This window comes from Haplochromis burtoni, unplaced genomic scaffold (genome assembly GCF_018398535.1).
Source record: "Haplochromis burtoni strain Fernald_Lab_line unplaced genomic scaffold, NCSU_Asbu1 Contig_631, whole genome shotgun sequence".
Taxonomy (NCBI): domain Eukaryota; kingdom Metazoa; phylum Chordata; class Actinopteri; order Cichliformes; family Cichlidae; genus Haplochromis; species Haplochromis burtoni.
In genome coordinates this window covers 130372-152258 of record NW_024582992.1, presented here as the reverse complement: position 1 = coordinate 152258, position 21887 = coordinate 130372, and the positions used below count along the sequence as shown (strand labels likewise).

Here is a 21887-nt window from a genome sequence, read left to right as displayed (position 1 = left end):
GGACACAAGAGACACCCAGAAGGTTTATGTAAGGCTGCCAGTGCATACTTTGACAGAGAGTCTGTGAGACAAACAACCCGGGCGAGGAAAAGCCCCAGAAATCATCTTTCCAGGCGCACACCAGCTCATGCTGTGAAACTGGCCTGTTTCTGTGGGTCAGGTCACTCAGGAAGTGAAGAGGACTATAAACTAAGAAAGGTTCGACTGTAATAAAAGCTCTCTCATCACAACTCGCTCACATTTTAAACATGTTTACCTTCACAGATGATCTGACCACTGCCAAGCCTACACGACACGCGAGAACGACATGACGGTGATGAAAATGAGACAAAGTTAGAGATAAGAGGAAGTGAAAATGTGGAAAGTACAGAGGATTACAAAATAAGACAGGACATGACTTGAAATAGAAACTCAAAGTAAAGATGGGGAAATGTACCTGTCAGGTTTGGACACGAAGGATGGGTGAGATAAAACACTGTGTGTGGATCCTTTCCACGCATTTAATGTCATACACACCTTTAAAGTAACTTTAAACATACAGCCTGCTGATGTTCGTCTGTACTATCATTATCATCGCGACTCTGTGTTTGTGATGTTTCACGCTGGTTCACCACTGATGCTTTAGGTTGAAGTAAAACCAGTAAAAACCTGCGTGACAGGAGCTTTGAATCCCGTGTTGAAGTTTGTTTGCAGGATTTACATTTCTTTAATAAATATCTTCAGTCTTGGGGGGAATGTTTCTTGTGCAGAAGTTTTTAAAGTTCCCGTATCTCACGCCTGCCGAAATCCAGCTGATTTCCTGTAAACGGAGGGGGAGGAGAAAGCAGCCGCTGATGGGGCAGTGTGAGGGCGCAGGAAGCAGGAACGTCGAGCCTGAGCGGGGTGAGTGTTACTTCAGCTTTCTCCTGCGCTTCTTATCACAGTGTTTTACTCCGTCTTTAAAGCCTGCGTGACTCGGTGAAGGGTGGGTGAAACAGATCAGAGTGAGCCTGAAACTGTGTTTGACTTGTTGAAAAGTTTTTTAAACACTGCGTGTTTTAATCACTTCCTGGGGGGGTGAGCGGGATTTGTGGGACACGACTCCTGTATCGATATCTACACTGGTGATCTGATATCGTCGTGCTGGTGTTGTTCCTGGAACAACATAGTAAATGTTGTTGCAGGATCAACATTGCAAGTGACCAATCACATTGTTGTGACGTTATTCTTTGGTGCGCCAAGCCATTCGTGCATTTATGAAATTCCAATGTTGCAAGGACAATATCAATTCTGCTTAGCGTTTATTAAAGGGTTAGGGTCCGGTTGATCGGCGGACAGAGGCGGTTTCTCGCAGCTTAAGTACAGTTTTTTGTTTTACGGCGGTTTTTCCAGAAGTCGCCAGGGCATTACGTCACAACATTCTGATTGGTCACTTGCAGTGTTGATCCTGCAACAACACCAACACGACGATATCAGATCGTGCGGGCGGTGACACTGGTTTACAGCTGGAGTCTGTTTATCTGACTCCATCACCATAGCAACCGCCCAGGAGGCTCGTCTCTCAGGTGTAAACTGGTCGCGCTACACAGAACGACGTTCACCTTGTTTCCACATAAGACCGCTTAGCACATGGCCGTGTCTTCTCCACGTACACCGGCTCCTATAAAAGCATAAACCATAAACACGCCGGCTATTTCCGGTTTGATAATCTGACTTGTTTTTTCGTTTGTGGCGTGGTGAAAGCGCCTCCGGTTAGCCCCACTTACCGCTTTCGAATCACCAAGTTCACGCCGGCTACCCTGGAAATATTTTTGCGCACCTATATGGTTATTTACGATTCACGGTGCTTTTAGGTGCACCTCGGGTTGTTTAAAGGGCCTTCTGGGGTTATTTCCCATGGTGGGATAAACTGATGTGACTTTAGATTTAAAAAGGCTTCACAGACAGCAGATCCTGTCATTGCTTCTGCTCCTCTTTGGATGTTGGTGCCTTTTGTTCCATTCTCTGTGAGCGCACGTGAAAACGATCACAGATGTAGTTGAGGACATTTAATAAGAATGCGGCGGTGCTGGTAGAAAACAAGCCTTTCTAACAACCACACAGGTGCACAAATTACTTTCAAGTGTAGCTGGAGATGGAAGGAAAAGAGGTCTTTGGTTCGAGGCACTTTTGACGTCTCTAACCATGTTGTTTTCTTATTGTTGGACAGTTACAAACATGAATTTCGACTCAACACTGAAAGCATGTGATGCACACTTCTTTGAACTTTAATATATCACAGCGATAAAAACTATGCTACTGGATCTCTAATGCAACACTACAACAAGATGAGGTGCAAATTACTAAAATGCTCCATAGCAAAGTATTAAAATGGGACTCGGCCGAAGAAAAATCTGCCTTCTGGCTCCATCACCAGCTGTAGTCCCTCGATCAAAGCATCCTTCAGCCCAGGGGAGTATCCAGAAGACTGTGTCTTTGACGGATGTCCTCCAGGATCAGTCTGCAGGCATCAGCGTGTGTCTCAGTCTTTTCGAAACATTGAAAAACATTTGCCATAAAAAGAATTTTGCATATACATTTTAGGAAAACTGTTATTTTTTTTAATCTATTTTAATCCACATGATAAGGGGAAGAAAAAATAAATACGTTTGCCACATCATCATCATACAGAAAGAAACCAAAGACTGATTTCAAACGGCTAAAGCAATCCTCACCCACACTGCAGTGAAGACCAATAACTGCATTTTACAGACATGTAAACTATTCAAATTAGTCTTAAAACCTTTCCATAATCCCGACAGAGAGGAACAAGATTCTTTATTAACTCTGAAAATAAACAGACATTCACCTGTTAGTGAAGCATGACAGGAATAAGGTGATTCTCTACATGTCTGTGTGAGACAGCTAATATGTGTCAGAGCAAACCGGTCAAACCTGACTTTAGATAGAGAAACGTGCACAGATATGCAGTGTGTTTATTATGGATGACTGACACATGAATTCAGGGATTAATAAGGTATTCTGATTCTGATATTATGCCTGAAAAATGCTCGGGACAGTACGGCACCTAAAGCAAAGCAGAAGTCACCCTGCATGAATGTGGCGTGGTGACAGCTCCAGGTATCTAAGCTTGGCACAGAAAAGTAAGGAAATGTATATTTTCTTTGTTGTTGTCTGTTACCTTTTTCTGCCACTGACATGCTGGATGTTGTGTCAGACCTGAACACACCAACATGTGTTTCAAGTTTCACTTATTTCTAATGTTCAGCTGTTAGTTTAACAGCAGCACAAGCAGTACAGTATAGTGGGAGAAATAATTATTAGATCTGCAGCTGATTTTGTACTTACAAAGAAATGAACAGTTTCTAATTTGTGTGGAAGTTTCATTTCAACGGAGAGAGACATGATATCGACCAAACATCCAGAAAAACTCCCTCCCATCTGTTACAACGTAGTGTGGTTCCTCCACCACACAACGACTTGCACGGAGCTCCGGACCGAGGTCCATTGATGGTCACTATATTTTTTTCCATTTCAGAATAATGGCACCAACAGTTGTCCCCTTCTCACCGAGGGTCTTACTGATGATTTTGTAGCCCATCCCAGCCTTGTGCAGGTCTACAGCCTTGTCCCTGACCTCCTTTGATGGCTTTTTGGTCTTGTCCTTGGTGTTGGAGAGGAAAGAAATTGAATCTGTGGACAGGTCTGCTTTATGTACAGTGAGAGTGGAGATCAGGAGTATCTGTAATTGATTTATTGGCCAGTTGTAATCTGTCAATCTGCAGAAGCCAAAATTCTGGGAAGTAGTAGGTCATGTTTTGTTGGTGGACAAAATATTTATTTCAATCAGAGAAATGCAAATCAGTTTAAATCTTTTGTGCATTTTCGTCTCTCGCCCATTAAAATAAAACTCCCATAAACGTCTGACCTGTTCGTTTCTTAGTGAGCAAACGTACAAATTCAGCAGAGGATCAAATCATTTTTTGATCCTTCACTGTGCAAAGTACTGCTGTGATGATCGTGCATTCACAAGATGAATGATCTTTGGCAGCATTACTTTTACTTCCTGTCTCGTTGCTCTCAGCTTATTTGCAGCACTGGTGTTATAGTTATAGTTTTATATTGTAATTGCTCTTCATGGGTCTCTATGACCTGTTCCTCAGATAATGTGTGTGGAGGAGCTCAGTTGATCCATTTGGTTTAGAAGAGTTTGCCGTACGTTATTATAGAAATCACTGTTATTTGATAAATAAAAAATAATCAAACTAATTTTTATGAAGCTTTGAATTATTTGTCATTTCGTGATTGGTCATAGATTGAAAGGGGACACTGCTCCAGCAGGTTGTCTGTGTCTGCCAGTTGTCAGGTTTTTTTTTAGTTACGTTGTTGTCTGATTTTGAGCCCGAGGAAATCCTTAAGCATCGGCTTGTGCTCTGTGGAATGTTTTTTTTTTATTGGCAATCCTGACAGTTGTTTGAAGTCTTTGTCACTCACAAACATTACATACTCACGGGAGTTTCTTCTGGATCTTCGGTGGAACAGGCCCGTCTTTGGACTCTTTTCACCCTCCAGTGTTTTCCAGCTCTGGATTATCCAGTAATCACAGGGGCACTTTTGTTTTTAACAGAGTCAAAGCAAGGAAGCGGGGTAAGAAGGGAGGCCTACGTCAGCGATTGCGGAAGCAAATACGGTACAACCGTATTCCTTTACCATCAATAATCCTGGCTAATGTGCAGTCTCTGAGGAGTAAATTAGATGAACTGCATTTGAATGTCGCACATTTACGTGACTACAGGGATGCATGTCTAATGGCATTCACAGAGACTTGGCTCAAGGATTCTGACCCTGATTGTTCTCTGGAATTAAATGGCTTCGGGGTTCCCATACGTTTGGATCGAGACCCCGGAGCTACCCAGAAATCGCAAGGAGGAGGGGTGTGTTTGTATATAAATCAGAAATGGTGTAAAAACGTGACCGTTCGTAGACAAGTGTGTCTGCCTGACATTGAGCTCCTCTCTGTGTCTTTGAGGCCGTTTTATCTGCCGAGGGAATTCCCACAGATCAATGTCACCGTTTACATAAAGCTTTGTCCTTGATGAAAGAAAGGGTGGAAAATCTTTTTGAAACAATTATGACTAATAAAAGTATTAAATTTCTTATACCACCATCTGGATGGGGCCAAAGCTCATGCTCGGCTCTTATTTATCGATTGTTCTTCAGCTTTTAATACTATCCAGCCACACCTCTTAGCCGATAAATTTCTTAATCAATTTAAACTTGATTTTAATCGCGTTAGTTTGATTTTAGACTTTTTAAATTTCTCTACTGGTTCACCACAAGGTTGTTGTCTCCCTCCTCTACTACTTGGTATGGTAATTTGTCTTTGACCAATAAGACTAGACTTAGTAACCTGGTTAAAGTGGCTGGTCAGATTTCAGGGAGGTCTAAGGTCCAGCTTGTGGACTTTTATAACAGGCAGGTGCTGTGGAAGACAACCTCTGTTGTATTATGTTCAGACCGTCCTCTGAGCATTACACGATAGCGGACATACCGCAAATCAATTTCCCACTGGGGACAATAAAGTTACCATTGACCATGGGTGTTCCTACGCTGGAGATGTCGTGAATATTTGAATGAACATGAGTGCAATAGCTTTGAATGACACTGTGTTCTGTCATTATTTGTTCACATATTGAAATATAGTCATTCAATTATTTGGAGCAACATTTTGAAATGTAGGACAAATGTCTCAGAGTTTAGTGTTTGAATGTGTCTCATATTAAAAAAATCAGTCTCTCTAACATCTAAATGGTTCTTTTCTCCCTTCCTGTGATTTAAGAAAAACCCTCACATTCGCGTCCTCCTGAGACCCTGCCCATTCATTTATGTTTCATTTATGTAGTGGACACACACAAAAGTTAAACTGACAGATGCTTTTTTTCATGGTATTGCACTGATCACTGCTTTTTTCATTATTTCAGGGTGACCACTGGCCTGAACTACCTCTGATCAGCTTTTCTGGAACTGAAAACTCGATGTTTCCCCTCAGCTCAGAGTTTGGGGTCAAACAAAGGCCCTGAGCTCACAGTCACCTCTCATACTAAAGTGTAGAAAATGAATAATTGTGTGGAAAATGAGAAGGACGGCGCCGACTCTTCACAATGTAACAGTAAGCAGTCCAAAGCAGATCCACTGGCCTTCAGTAATGAACCCAGAGCCTTGGACACAAAGTAAGAGAACTGCCACGGACTTATTTTTAATCTCTTTATCCCAGAGATGCCATATTATATATACAACAGTGTAAATTAAGTAGATCCTGTTTCTGCTTTAAACTGTAGTGTAACTTTCTTAAGATGGATTCTGGAGAGAGTATGATAAGCTGGAAATATGGAGTGTATTTCTGTGTTTCAGATATTTGCTGCAAATGATTTCTAGTTGAGAGAGAAGAATTAACGTGGGAGATTATCCTGCCTGATTCTTAATTTGTGGTTGTTGTTTTTTTAAAAAGAAAAAAGAAGATGAAAAGAAGAAAATAATGTTATTATCACAAACATCATATGAAAGACCCACATGATCAATAGTGTGTCTCACTGTGAGACTGTGGAACTGTGGCTACCAAAACTAGTGACTTGGGTCATGGAATGTCACCTCTCTGATGGGGAAGGAGCATGAGTTAGTGCATGAGGTTGAGATATATTGACTAGATATAGTGGGGCTCACCTCAATGCATGGCTTGGGCTCTGGAGCCAAACTCCTGGTGAGGGGCTGGACTCTGTCTCAGTCTGAAGTTGTGCCCTTGGTGAGAGGCAGCGGGCTGGGATGCGTGTCCTAGTATCCCCTCAGCTTGCTGCCTGCATGTTGCGGTTTCTCCTGGTGGACGAGAGGGTTTGATCTCTGCAACTTTGGGTTAGGTCAGGGGTCGGCAACCTTTAACACCCAAAGAGCCATTTGGACCCGGTTTCCACGCAAAAGAAAACACTGGGAGCCGCAAATACTTTTTGACATCTAAAATGAAGATAACACTGTATATATTGTTTTTTACCTTTATGCTTTGTGTGAACAACTAAGGTGTGTTGCTTATGAAATCCATGAAGTGCTACAGAGAAAATTACATTTTATTTATGTAATTAACACATTTTGAACTCTTAAAGAAATATAACAAAAGGAAAGACACCCAGCTGAACTAAAATGATCCAGCAAACAAAAACTGTTGTGAGCCGCCACCCTTATATTGCCTTTGGGCTTTTGGAGCCTTGACCTGACTTTTAAAAAATAATTGGAAAAAAGCACTATGCTGCTAAAAGATGAAAAATAGATATTTGCAAAATTCTGCCTAAATATGATTTTACCTGGTTATTGTGTGTGGCGGGGCGTGGTCTGCAGCGCTGCTGCAGGGGAGGCGGACGCACCTGAGCGGCACCCGCAATCATGCCTCGCCGCCTTAACGTCTGTGCGCTCTGCTGTTGTGTTGGTGTGTGTCGGGCTGTGAGCTGCAAAGCTACAGCCGGCTGTATGCGTACAGCAACCGTGTGTGAAAAGCGGTCGATAAAGAGATGCTGAAAAGCGTGCTCATGGAAACATCGTCGGGTCTGCCGTGATATGTTTACAATAAGATTCATGGTCCCGAACCTCTGCGCACAGCAAAGTCACTTTCATCTTTACGCAGGACTGTAAGCTGTCATCTGTGAGGCGTGAGCGTGTTTGTTTTTAACATAGTTCACGGTGGAGCTGCTGACATAATGTGGATCCGAAGATCCATAATTGGCCTACCTGGGGTTGAAAGTCTCGATAAATGCACGGCGTTTCGGCGGGTATACCGGCTTCCGCGAGTGTGACGCTTATTTTGAGCGATGAAAAAATAATAGAATATAATTTTATTTTTATATTTCAATATCACAATAATCTTCCAATTTAGAACTACAAGTTAAAAAAGAACTAACATAAATAAAATACACTTCAGCTAAATACTTCTAATTTATTTTCCCAAACCACGGAGCCGCACTATAAGGACTAAAGAGCCGCATGCGGCTCCGGAGCCGCAGGTTGCCGACCCCTGGGTTAGGGAATGGGTGCTGACTGTCACCTGTGCTTATGCGCTAAATGACAGTTCAGAGTACCCAGCCTTCTTGGAGTACCTAGGCAGGGTGCTTGAGGGTGCTTAATCTGGGGATTCATACGGGGAGACTTCACCGCTCATCTGGGCAATGATAGTGAGACCTGGAGAGGCGTGATTACGAGGAATGGCCTGCCAGATCTGAACCTGAGCAGAGTTTTGTTATTGGACTTCTGTGGACCACAGTTTGTCCATAACGGACACCATGTCCGAACATAAGGGTGTCCATAAGTGCACATGGCACCAGGGTGGTTGGTACCTGTCATGATAGAAACCCCCGAACCAAATGGTGGACACCAGAGGTGAAGGGAGCCACCAGAAGGAGTCCTATCGGGCTTGGTTAGCCTATGGGATATCAGAAGCAGCTGAAAGGTGCTGACAGGCCAATCGGAATGCAGCTCGGGGCATTTATTCCTGTTTCCTGTCATTTGCATCGCCACAGTTGGGTGGCAGGCTGAGGTATGTAGTGTTAGCAGAGGCTAATGAAGCTGCAGCAGTACTCTGGACAATCAGCACCTTCAGTGCCCCCCTCCCACATTTACATTGCTATACATAGTTTATTGTTCTAAATGTCTCACATGTTCTGTCATATTTCCAACTCTTCTCTCTGTATTTAACAACTTCTGTCTGAAATCCTTCCACAGTCTGACTCCTGGTTTGTTTTCACACCAAACTTCACCTTTATTAGCTTTTACATCCATATCTTTCTTTTCTTTACGTGACACAGAGATGAAAGAGTCGTCTCTCACTGCAGCTTATTTTTATCTGCCATCATCAACCTCATTCACATCTCTCACACGCTCAACAGTAATTATTTACAATATTAACAGAAATGCCACCCACCTGCCCTGAAGCTACTGGGATAAAACAAAAGCCATCTTCATGCTACAGACCTCTGGTCTTTTGTGTCACACATGCTCTTCCCTGTCAACTTTTGTATGTGTGATACAGGAAGTCAGAGGAAACTGACTGAAGACTTTTAGAGGAAATTTAATGGCTTCATTTATTAGCAGAGAGGAAGGAAACATGAATCTGTGTGATTACCAAACTGTGGTGATTTTAATCACATAAGGAACACTTAAGACAGATGGTTACTAATACTAATGCAAAGTAAACACATAACAGCCAAAATTTGTACAAAATAATTAGAATAATTTCACAGTAACATTAATTTGATTGATTCAGATGATCAAGACTGAAAAAAATAAACTTGCAGAGTTGATCCAGAATCCTTCAAACCACCAAAGTTTGAAGACCAAGTCCTTCCCTTCCAAAATAAAGCACCTTGAAATTGTTGTTGTTAATCTGAGTACTTGACTATATGAGAATCAGTCCATTGGCACGAGCACTCTGAAAAGGGTTGGGTCCACCTCTTTGAGAACATCGAGCAGATGTCTGCAGGCGTCATTTCCTTTTCGGCTCACGGTGTCGATTATGCATCGCACTTTATTTGCTCTGCTTTTTGTCTCACATGTCCCAGACTCCATCTCTCCAGCAATTATAATTTGACGCTCGAGGAGTTTATCTACAATTTTGTCTAAACCCTCTGCAGACACTCTTTCAATAAACTCTGAGCGGATTAGCAGCAGCTTATCCTCATCTTTTTTTGTTTTGTGGTGTGCGCTGTCCTCTGGTGAGACTCGGTCCTTTTCTGGGACAAACACTAAAAAGAGACTTAAATATGATTTCAGTTGAACGTTTGTAAAATATCCTTGTAGCAGAAATTTATACAGTCATTTCTGCTGCTGCAGTGGAACTTTTACCATCACGACGCCAGGCTTCATTTCCATCTTGGTCCTTGACTATCAGAGTCACAACCTCCAGGTTTGCAGTCAGGAAAACCTCAAATGTTGGATAGTAATTCGGTCCAAGCTTGTTCCGAAACTCTGCGTGCTGAAAGCCAACAAGAATCTGCGGTTTTAATAGGGACTGATAGAAAACTGCTTATTTTATATCTGACTTTATTTTCAGGGGCATTTTATTCACGACTGTTGGCTCACGTTCGGCTGGATCTTCAGGCCCTCGGGTTCACAGTGGACACTGTAACGCTGACCGATGTGAAGCACGCAGTCTGAAGACGTCTCAATGTATGTAGCATCATTGCCTTGTTGCTTTTTAACCTCAGTGATAGGATATAACATGATGTTAATGTTCATATGTTGATCTGTTTATCTATAGAAATCATTTATAATTATCAAGTGTTGACTAAAGTGTGGAACAAATGATGCAGTGCAGTCGGTAAACCCAGGTTTACTTTGTCAGTAGTGGGAGAGATAACTATGCAATCAACTCTGGATTGTTACTGAAGTCAAGAATAAAGCGCTGTGATTGGTCAGTGAGAGTGAGAGTCTGCAGTCGGAGAAGCTTGACTCTGTGCTTCTACTAACCAATGAATAAAGCCCAGGGTGTCTGCCCCCTACTAGAAGCATCAGAAATCTGCAGAGTGAGACCGCCTGAGTGCTCTATGCTTACCTCTGACAGATGGATTCTTTCATGCAGGAGAAACACGTTGATTTTTAGAGGCACTGTGTCTTTAAATCGCAGGAACAGCAGAACCTGGCCTGCTTCTGGGATTTTAAAGGACTTTTTAACAAAATTCCAGATAAGGCCAAAGGCAGAGAGGTGGGAGACGTTCACAATCACATGCGTGTCGGTGATCCTCATCGGTTTCAAGATGCTTATCCCATCATCAAAGACGTGCGCGACAGACAGCAGGCCATCAACACACAACGCTGTGAAGGCAAAGAGCTGCTGCACTATTTCCTGCTCGGGGATTCATCCTGCACCATTTACTTTTCAACACTTCAGGTAGTTCAAACTAATCACTGTTATCTACAAGTTAGATGCTACCCATTTATTGATGTGTGCAACAACAATCATAATAAAGTGCTTGTTTTGATACTGAACACAATTCATCTCATCATCGCAGCACGGTGCTCACCCTCCTTTGTTTCACAGTGTGGCAGGTGGAGCTGACGGACTGCGTCCTCAGAGCACGTGATGTTAAACAGCGGCCCTGCAGCTGTTTTTCCAGCTTGTTGAAGGAGGCTCTCATCCCATTGGACATTCCAGTACAGCAGCTCCGCCTTCTGAGCCATAACAAACACCAGTCTGGTCAGAGTACACTGGAACACACCTGGACCAGGACACCTGAACCTGTAGAAGATGAAACGGTTAAACTAGAATCTAAAAGAAAGAAACCAACGAGAACATCTGAAGCTTCTGTTTGAGTCCAAACTGTCACATCCACCAAAGTGAGGGGAAGCTACATCTGTAACTCTGCTGCTTTGGCTCTAAAGCCAAAGCAGGTTATTAATTCTACTTGTGGTTTGGGATATCTCAGGGTTTGAGTCACATGTCACATAATTAGAACACGGTTGTGGTTAGTCATCCCGGAGGCTTCAGCCTCTTTCTGGACTGATAGTAACCTGCCATCGCTGTATTTGAGTTTTATATTATCAGAACACCTCAAATCACACAGAACCCAGATGAACCCTGTCATCTCTAACACAGCCAGGCATCTGTGGAGGCAGCTGTTACTGGAGCTGGAGGGCCAAGTGAAGGTCCTGCCTGAAGTCTGACATCATCTCTGTCTGTCACTGAGGTGAGGGACGTCACCTGTCTGATCAGTTCCTTCATCACTGATAGTGCAAACTAGAGCTGAATAACTGAGATGCAACTGTGCTGCTCCCATCAGAAACTGACGCTCCAGATGATCTTTCAGTGGAAATGATGTCTGAGTGAGATGGACAAAGGAAAACACAGAGGGAGAGAAAAGCAAAGTACACAACGTCTCATATATTAGACATCGATGGAGAGGAGGAGGTAATTTACTATGTCACACCTCCAGGTGTCTAATACAAATCAGGTCACATCAGAGCATGTGTGACATCATTCTAATGTGGAGGTGAAAGCAGTGACAGCTGTGGTTTTATTATCACCTGTGGGAGATTTGTGTGGATTCAGGTTGTACTTCAGGTGTGAAGCTTGATGGAGGCTGGAAATCAGAACAACACCAGCTGTTTAAAGCAGCAACAAACCAGTAAGTGAAGAAACTACAAACTACACAACGTACACATCAGCAGTTATATGTACGTACTTTCAAAACTGGCAGTAAAATAGTGGGACTAAAAACAATGAAAACATGGAGCCATGCAGGATAAAGCTTAAAGCATCCTGATAACGTACAATTAATCAGTGTTGCAGTGCAGGTAAATTCAACACGTGGAGTTAGTTTCTGTCCTGAAGCCTCCTTCTTTGTTCCATCAGACAAAGTTTAGACTACTACCATGAAAAAGTGCCGAGATTAACAGTCATTACATGTGTAAATGATAAGGATCCGCTTGCTCTTGTCTCACCTCAATTGGCTCTATGTCATCCTCAGATAAATCAGCTAAAGGGTTTATATCCAATGTTTGTTCAGAGTCACCTGATGAGAGACAGACAGCAGAACAGTTCAGGATTCCCTGGAACACTTTTCGTCAGAGCTGACTGCAGACGTCCAAAGTGTACACTCAGAAATATTTTGCTAGAAATCAAAGCTGATTTGTGTCTGAATAATTTAATCCAGATCTGAAAACATGCTACCATTTTCAGCTGCACCACAGATAAACTTTTATAGAGCAATGTTTCCCAACCTTTGGGAGCCACAGCACATATTTCACATTAGAAAGAAATCACAAACAAAAATGTCACAAAAAGCATATTGATAGTTTTTCCCTGCACACCAGTTATAGTGGAATTTGCTTGGTTTGTCCCCAGTACACCTTCTTTGCTTCTGACCACTAATCGTGCTAGGGCTTTCATGTGGTCAGACTGCCTACTTTTTCTTTTCAGATATTTATCTATTAATATTACACGCTGCATCGTCTCACAGCATGACTATTATGTAATTTCTTCTTCATCTTCTTTTGTTTTACTGGGAGTTGGCAACCCACACTTCAGACTGTGTGGCCACCCACGGCTCCAACACCATTGTGAAGTTTGCTGACGACACAGTGGTGTTGGGTGCCATCTCCAACAACGATGAGGCGGCCTACATGGATGAAGTGAAGAATCTGGCATCGTGGTGCCAGGACAACCACCTCCAGCTGAACGTCGGCAAGACCAAGGAGCTGGTGGTGGACTTCAGAAGGGGTCAGCACAGAGACTACAAGCCCATTATCATCAATGGAGCTCCAGTGGAGAGGGTGCAGTCCTTCAAGTATCTTGGTGTCCACATCTCCTCAGACCTGACATGGGCTGCCCACATTCAGGTCCAGACCAAAAAGGCTAGGCAGCGCCTGTATCACCTACGACAACTGAGGAAGTTCAGGGTCTCTCCAAAGATCCTCAGGATTTTCTATACAGGCGCTGTGGAGAGCATCCTCACACAGAACATGACATCGTGGTTTGGGAACAGCTGTGTGAAGGACCAAAAAGCTCTCCAGAGAGTGATCCGTACAGCAGAACGCTGCTGCAGGATTGCTCTCCCCCCACTTCAGGACACCTACACCAGGAGATGCCGGACTAGAGCAGCGCAGATACTGAAGGACCCGTCCCATCCTGGCAACAAACTGTTCCAACTTCTGCAATCTGGTAGAAGGTTCCGCATCTTCCGGGCAAGGACAGAGAGACTCAAGAGGAGCTTCTATCCCCAAATATATATATATATATATATATATATATATATATATATATAGTTAAGTATATATAGTTATAGTATATATATATAATAATATATAGATATAGATACATAATATTAGTATATAATATTATATATATATTATATTAATTAGTAATATATATAATCCTCTATGAGATATAGATATATATATATATATTATGATGTTCTTCCTCTATCTACCCCCCCCCCCCCATTTTACATTCAGTTACATTTTACTGTGTGTTATACTTGTATAACTATGCATGTGACAAATAAAGAGCCTTGAACCTTGAACCATTTAATTAGAGCAAGCAGTTGTACTGCCCTCTGTAGCTGAATGTGCGTATCACTCATCTATTTTCAAAAGATAACAATAACTCTATAAGGAGAGCACTCTTCAAAGCGCACAGTCACAAAGGGGCTTCACCGGTTGGTTGAAAACACATTAAAGAGGTGTGCATATCCCAACATACAAAGTTGCACTCGTGCATTCTCAATAAATATTTGCATAGAAACATTTGCTGTGATCCAATGATGGGGTGTGCAAGAAACAGCCTGCATACTCAGTCGACCTCACGGGATGATGCAGGAAGGCTGTTTCAAAGTTTATGCGCTGAACTCGAAATATGAGAGTGGAAGTGTCAAAAGGTTCTGATGCAGTGAAGCTGCTGGGTTAGTGTCTGATATCAGCTATGAGCTTCTCCACGTCCAGCGTTTGAGTGCAGCCGGCTAAGAAAAGATATCTAGGAGGAGTTCAGGAGTCCCGAGTAGTAACCTTCTAACTATTATGATTTCTAAAACATGAAATATACCTGTTCATCATCAAATTGCAATTTTGAATTTTAAGATGTTTAAGATGTTAAAATGTTTTATGGCCTTTTTATTTAAACCTTGTAGCATTTTAGCATGTTTGAAATACATTTTTCAAATATTTTCCACACCTCCATACAACATAATTTATAGGATTTCTTTGTTAAAATAAGCACACAGTCATATACATATTTGATGCTGTTAATAAAATATTGGTGAATAGGAGACATGTCAGTACTCACAGTCGTTTTCATTGGAAGGTTCAATCATCCTGTCAACCCTGCAGATACAAACAGAAGAGTTTGAGTAGAATAATCCATCTTTGCTTGAAGCTTCAGATCAGCTTTATTAATTTTTAAAAAAAATGACATTTAAAAATTAATTTTTTTTCTCTCCAGTCAGAAAGTTCTGCACAAAGGAGATCTTTGGTTTGTTGGGTTGCTCTACAATTTTATAGGATCTTTATCTAAACACAGCAACAACAACAAATACTGAATATTTATTAAATCACATTTTTGAAATTGGTTCAGCTGAACTTAAAAATATGGACTTGAAGCTTGATTTGTCAGATCTGACCAGACTGACAAAAGACTAAAACTAAACTCATTTTCTGTTCTTGTTTTTCTTAATTTCAGGTAAAGTATTAAACAATATCATTTCAATGAGTTTTTTCTAAAGTCAACTTTTTATTTTTATTTTAGTCAAACATTTTTTACATCTACTTTCAGCTTAGTGTTATTTAACTAAAAAAAAAACTGCGACCCTCTACTGACCCCAGAGTCTCCAGTCTCCACTGTGGATTCTCCACAAGCTCAGACAGCTGCTTCAGATCCGATTCCTGCAGGTTGTTTCCTCTCAGGCGCAGCTCGCTCAGATAGGACGGGCTGGACTTTAGCGCTGAAGCCAGATACTCACAGCTGATCTCTGACAGACCACAATACTCCAGTCTAAGTAAAAAGCAAAAGATTTAAGGTTATTGTACAAACTTATTCTTGAAATCATATAGTTTTGTTTATTGTTTACTTTTATTAAACATGCCTGTGGCCACAGATTGACATGGTTTTATCCTTTTAGAGCCAACCTTTTTATCTCCAGCTTTAACAATTAAGACTCCATTATGAAGAACCACAGTGTGGGTCAGTATATCAGTCTAATGTCTGCAGGTCAGTGGAAAACAAAACTTGAAAACATGGTGACTGACCTCAGAGTTTCCAGTCTGCACTGTGGACTCTCCAGAAAACCACACAAACGCTCCACTCCTAAATCCTGCAGTTTGTAGTTGGAGCTCAGGTCCAGCTCTCTAAGAAAGGAGGGGTTGGACTTCAGAGCTGACACCAGAAATCTGCAGCTGTGTTCACACAAGCTGCAGTCCTCCAGTCTGAATAAAACAAAATACATTTGTAAGCTCAAAAGTTTCTGCTTGAAATTGTTCAGTTTTTCATCGTTCAGAGGGAGAACAGAAAAATGGTTATTAAATGAAAACAACTGCAAATGAATACCTGTCAGATAAAACTAATAAGTCATTAATTTCAAATCCTTAACCATTGTTTTTTGAAAGAATTTATTGTAGATGAAGTGTTTTTTCATAATATTCTTTTATCAAGTGTAATAACTGACTTAGAAAATATTCTGTGAAGGTTCTCAGTCATCCGGTCATCGTAGCAAAGGAGCTTGCAAAGAAAAGCGTCTGGACTTCTTTAAGTTACTTGAAGACGTTTCACCTCTCATCCGAGAAGCTTCTTCAGTTCTAAGGTCAAATGGTGGAGAGTCCCAGATATAACCTAGTGGGAGTACCCCCCACAGAGGGACAAAAGGACCCCCTGATGATCCTCTAATCGCCTGAGCCAAGGTGTGAAACTGGGTGTGGGTCCCAATCAGCCAGAGTTTCGGGTGAGTTCATTGTGAAACCTGGCCCCACCTTATCATGCGAATTCCTGAGTCAGATGGCCCAGGATGTGAGTGGGTTCTGCATTAAGGATAAAGGACTCTTTCGAGGATGCCAATGTTCACATTTTGGACAGAGAGGACAGATGGTTTGAAAGAGGAGTGAAAGAAGCATCTATGTCCACTGTGAGCGACCATCTTTGAACAGAGGCGGGGTTTACGACACCAACTCTCTGCCATCTATAATCCAGTTTTGAGATCCTCCCCAGACGCCTTAACGCCCACTCACATCCTGGGCCATCTGACCTCAGGAATTCGCATGATAAGGTGGGGCCAGGTTTCACAATGAGCTCACCCGAAACCCTGGCTGATTGGGACCCACACCCAGTTTCACACCTTGGCTCAGGCGATTAGAGGATCATCAGGGGGTCCTTTTGTCCCTCTGTGGGGGGAAACTCCCACTAGGTTTAATCTGGGACTCTCCACCATTTGACCTTAGAACTGAAGAAGCTTCTCGGATGAGAGGTGAAACGTCTTCAAGCAACTTAAAGAAGTCCAGACGCTTTTCTTTGCAGCTCCTTTGACTACGATGACCTGGATGACTGAGAACCTTCACAGACAGCTCCTTGTGTATATTTGCCTGTGGAACTAACTGTTGCATTCTGTGTGTAGATATCCCCCTTCTGGACCAGATTACGGACCCTGCATGAGTGGAGTTTTGGAGCGAGTGCGGCTGAAAAGGAGTGAGTGAGTGTGTGTGGAGGAGCTCTGGCGGTGACTGTGCTGAAGAGGAAGCGTGTGTGTGGATTGCCCCCTCTCCCTGGAGCCCTGGATCCAACTCAAAGTATAGCACTAAAGGGTGTGTTCCCTGTTGTAAATAAATTGTCTTATTTTATTTGCAAAGACCTCTGTCTGCGCGTGAGTCTGTCCAGTACTTATGACACACCTCTTGAACAAAAACATTTTTGGTTCATTTCTGGTATCTTTTGTTCATCCCACGTCTCAGTTTATTATTCTTTTGTGTTTGCATTAATAGACCACTGTAGACTATTATTCTGGCCTAGAGTGACTAAGGTTAAGGGGTGTCCAAATTCATAGGCTGCGTCCTCCTGAGGACCCAGCCCACGTAGACCGCTGGAAGTAAACTGGTGGGCCACGAAGGACACACCCGACCCATCCTTCAAATTCGGGGAAAAGGAGGACGCATTTGTCGGCTGCATTCGGAGGAGTCTACAATTTGGACAGCCTTCGTGCGTCGCTGTGACGTAATCGGCCTACAAATGCGGCCTCAGGAGGATGCAGCCCATGAATTTGGACATCCCCTTGTCCTCATCATCTTTGAACTCCAAACAGAGACAGATGTTGTCTAAAACTGTAGCTAGAAAGGTACAGAGGGTACATCAATGTCAACAGCATTGTCTGAATCTGATTTAAAGCATCAACATGCTACAGTGACTGAAGATCCTCGGCTTTACCCTTATAACATTGGATATTATGTTGCATCACAACTGTGTCTGACCTCAAAGTCTCCAGTCGACAGTGTGGGCTCTCCAGAAAACCACACAGCTGCTCTACTCCAGAATCCTGCAGATTTTTATTGCCACTTAGGTCAAGTTCTCTTAGATGAGAGGGTCTGGACTTTAGAGTTGAGGCCAGATAATCACAGCTGATTTCTGACAAACCACAGTTCCCCAGTCTGGATAAAGAATAAAATAGGTACGTTTATCAGACAAAGCTTTGGGATCTTTTTGGGGCTGAAGACGTTACAAAATGTAAAAATTCAGAAAACAGAAACTTCAAACAACTCAGACCAAAAGGATGCAGGTTGAAACAGTCAAACCAAAAAAGTCTGCAGCTCCACCACTTGTTACATCTTTAGAAACTGGTTGTATTATAAATCTCCAAGTTTCCAACCTTCCGGTTGAATTTGGAAGAGAATTTACAGAATGAAACATTTTGGACAAGAGATATGATGTGAGAATGCAATCAAACTGTTTATTGGTGGGAAAGTGTGTGTTTTTAGAACACTGAAGTCGAGCATTGTCTGGCACAACATTAGCTTATAGCCAGCTGTTGTTATAGCTGGCTCGTTGTCAGACGGGTGGGTATGGGAGTGTTGCATTTTTATCGAGTAAAATAAATAACTATCAGTAATAAATTAGTAAAACTAATTTTAAACTAAGTAAAATTAGGCATTTTTTTAAAGCCCTGACTTCAGTTCAGGGATTTTTAGAAGTTTTGTATTTTGTACCAGACTTTCAGTTTCTTTTGTAATTCTCAGGAATATTCCAATACAATCCTATCTGAGAATATGAGGTTTAAGAACAAAAAATGTCTAGAGGACGGTTCCTCTGTTGCAGTGGAGCTTAGTTCTGGCCTCTTTTCTTGACCCTCCTTTCCACATTTCCTTTCTTGAGAGTTCTGTGGCAATTGCGCCTCTCACAGCTGTAGCTATTATTACCCAGCATGCCTTTTAGAAGCATAAAGGTAATGAAAGTGTGCAATTATTACACATGCTGTGATTCTTACTGTGATTCAGTATAATGTCAGCCACATGTCTGCAGTTTAATGTCAGCACAGCTTTCACATATTTGTCTCAGCACAGCTAAAACATGGTGACTGACCTCAGAGTTTCCAGTCTACAGTGTGGACTCCCTAGAAAACCACACAGCTGCTTCACTCCTGAATCCAATAGTGTGTTGTTGTGGCTCACATCAAGCTCTCTCAGATGGGAGGAGTTGGACTTAGCAAGAGCTGAGACCAGATAAGAACAGCTGATCTTTGACAACCTGCAGTTCTTTAATCTGAAAAAAGAAAAATATATATTATTAGTTAAAGTTCTTGAAATCGTTCAGTCTTTGATAACCTTGATGCAGAAGATTAGAGAGCAGAAACCCCAAACAGCTGTTTTAATACGGAATGTTTTCTTGTTAAACATGATTTTGGTTTTATTTAAATGTCCGATAGATTTAAATGTTAAGTGAAGTTTTCTGGATATTTATCAAGTATTATTCATAGAAGATTTTTATGGAAGGTTACCATCCTACTTATTTACCCTCATGTTCCTGAAGTCTGGCTTTGTCACAAAGTACATTTTATGAAGAGTTATGCTGCAATGTCTTATGCTAACTGTGAGTAAAAACAATGCACAATCAATCAATGTCAACTCTCTCTGAGATGGGAACGGTCAGCAGGCAAGTTAGAACCCTTTGGCAGGCTGGATACACACTGTGAGCCACAAGTTATCAAGAGTATCATTGTTTTAACTTTTCAAATCTCAACATTGTTCTGCTGCAATAAATAATAGAAGACTATTGATAGGTTTGTAGCTTGAACCTATTCGCTGGAACGTTGAAGACAATATAATTACACAGCAAGCAAGACACGAAGTAGACAAAGTTCTTCATGTTTCTCGTGCACGGGAGAGAACCGGACAAACGCCGTTCCTTCGCTTGACCCCAGTTGCTCTCGTCCGTCTCCCCGTAACACTGCTCTTTTATTGAGGTTACATGAATATGACATAGGTTCATTAACATATGACGTCTACATACACACAAAGAGTACCTTGCCGGCTTGTGTAGTGTGTGTGTGTGTGTGGGGTCAGAGTGTGACCCCATAATGACTTCCCTAAACCTGCTGGTCGAGTCCGCAGTTCATCTAAACAAAAGCACTTAGCTAGAACAGACTAAGCCTACGTTATATCCTACCATAAAACAATAAGACAACGGTAGACCTCTCCATGCTCCCAAGTGCTGTCTAATACACACAAAGTTTGCAGACTATCAAGGATCAAACCTCTACCAATCTACAACTAATTATAAAACTCTAAGCATATATAAGTAAGATATTTCTAAGCATAAATGACAATCAACAATACAAAACTAAAACTATGCCCATAATGATGATTCCTCGTGTCGTGTTGTTCCCACATCATCATTATAAATGTTGTTCCAGGTTCAACATTGCAAGTGACCAATCACATTGTTGTGACGTCCCCCTTTTGTGCCTTTGAAAAATACCGCCTTAAAAAAATCTATTCACAACCGCTTCTGTCCGCCGATCCAGGAACTTGAATTCTTTGAATTTCAGGATACTTTTCTTTAATAAACGGTAAGCATTATACATATTGTCCTTACAGAGGCGGTTTCTCTTCTCGCAAGTGAAGTAGATTTTTTGAAGGCGTTTTTTTCGAGGTCGCGGATGACTGTCAGGAGAAGGTGATTGGTCACTTGTAATGTTGAACCTGGAACAACATTATTGTTGTATTGATGACGAGGGAACAACGCCAACACGAGGATATCAGATCGTCCATACACCATATGCTCCAGATGCTCAGTATGGATCAGTATAATATCAGCCCTATCATTTTAGTTTAGTGTCAGCACAATTTTCACATCATATTCATCTTGGCACACAACTAAAACACTGTGTCTGACCTCAGAGTCTCCAGTATACAGTGTGGACTCTCCAGAAAACCACACAGCAGCTCCACACCTGAATCCTGCAGGTTCCTGTTTTCACTCAGATCCAGATGTTTCAGATGGGAGGGTGTGGATTTAACAGTTGAGACAAGAGCAGCACAGCTGATCTCTGACAAACCGCAGCGTTCCAATCTGAATACAATTGGAAACAAAAAACAATGTAACCAAAACCGTTGTTTAAACTTATTCAGTGTTTTGTAATATGTTCAGACATAATTATGAATTGATCGTTCTAAATTGCATCTCCAATTTAGTGCAAATTTTCACATCATATTCATCTCAGCACAACTAAAACATGATGTCCAACCTCAGAGTCTCCAGTCGACAGTGTGGATTCTCCAGAAAACCACACAGTTGCTTTACTCCTGAATCCTGCATGTTGTCATTAGAGCTCAGGTCTAGTTCTCTTAGATGTGAGGGGTTGGATTTCAGCGCTGACACTAGAGAGGTACAGTTGCTCTCTGACAAACGGCAGCCTCCCAGTCTGAATAAAAACAAACAATTCATTATGCAGAACATTTTTCTGTGTAAGAAGAGGTTTAGTAAAATAAATAAATAAATAAATAAAACCAAGATGATTCTGTCAGAAGCACTCAAACCGTCAGAGAGCATGTTTTAATAACATTATACAGGGAAAAAAAACTGTCTGAGATTTTTCTGCATTTCTGCCTTTACTGATAGGGAGGTGTGAAAAGCAGACAGGAAAGTGGGCTGAGCACGGGAGAATGACAGTGCTGCTTAGTCCAGCTGTTATACAGACAAAGGAGGGGTTCTTAAATTAAATAATGTTAATTCTTCGGTTTCTGTGATATGTTACAGTTTGAGAGAAGACAACTGAGTCTAATAATGAGTCTAATAATAATTTAAGAGTTTGTCAGCTTCCTTTGGAGTCTTCACACACCCACATTCTCTGTTGCCTGCTGGAGCGGGGGGCGGTGGGGCTGGGAGGAGGAGTTGTACGCTATCTCTCTCTATT

At 41.9% G+C, this 21887-nt stretch overlaps 2 protein-coding genes and 2 long non-coding RNA genes across 5 annotated transcripts in view; 2 read left to right on the top strand and 2 right to left on the bottom strand.

The window, feature by feature from the left end:
• LOC102295261 (NACHT, LRR and PYD domains-containing protein 12) overlaps positions 1-21887 on the bottom strand; it is a 114698-nt gene that overhangs the window by 22430 nt on the left and 70381 nt on the right.
• Positions 30-6904, top strand: LOC121812514. The gene is made up of 3 exons (XR_006053106.1): positions 30-462; positions 750-882; positions 5961-6904. It is a non-coding gene; the product is annotated as an uncharacterized LOC121812514 (long non-coding RNA).
• On the bottom strand, positions 9188-11190 carry LOC106632479 (NACHT, LRR and PYD domains-containing protein 1b allele 2). The gene is made up of 5 exons (XM_042214947.1): positions 11034-11190; positions 10565-10824; positions 10093-10212; positions 9856-9985; positions 9188-9755 (listed from the first exon to the last, which is right to left on the bottom strand). The coding sequence occupies exons 1-5, from the start codon at positions 11188-11190 to the stop codon at positions 9421-9423; spliced, it is 1002 nt and encodes a 333-aa protein (XP_042070881.1). The 3' UTR covers positions 9188-9420.
• LOC121812517 lies at positions 9967-11906 on the top strand. Of its 2 annotated transcripts, none has more exons than XR_006053112.1 (4): positions 9967-10179; positions 10695-10900; positions 11051-11696; positions 11790-11906. It is a non-coding gene; the product is annotated as an uncharacterized LOC121812517 (long non-coding RNA). The 2 variants fall into 2 exon arrangements; XR_006053111.1 differs by having other exon boundaries at positions 10637-10900.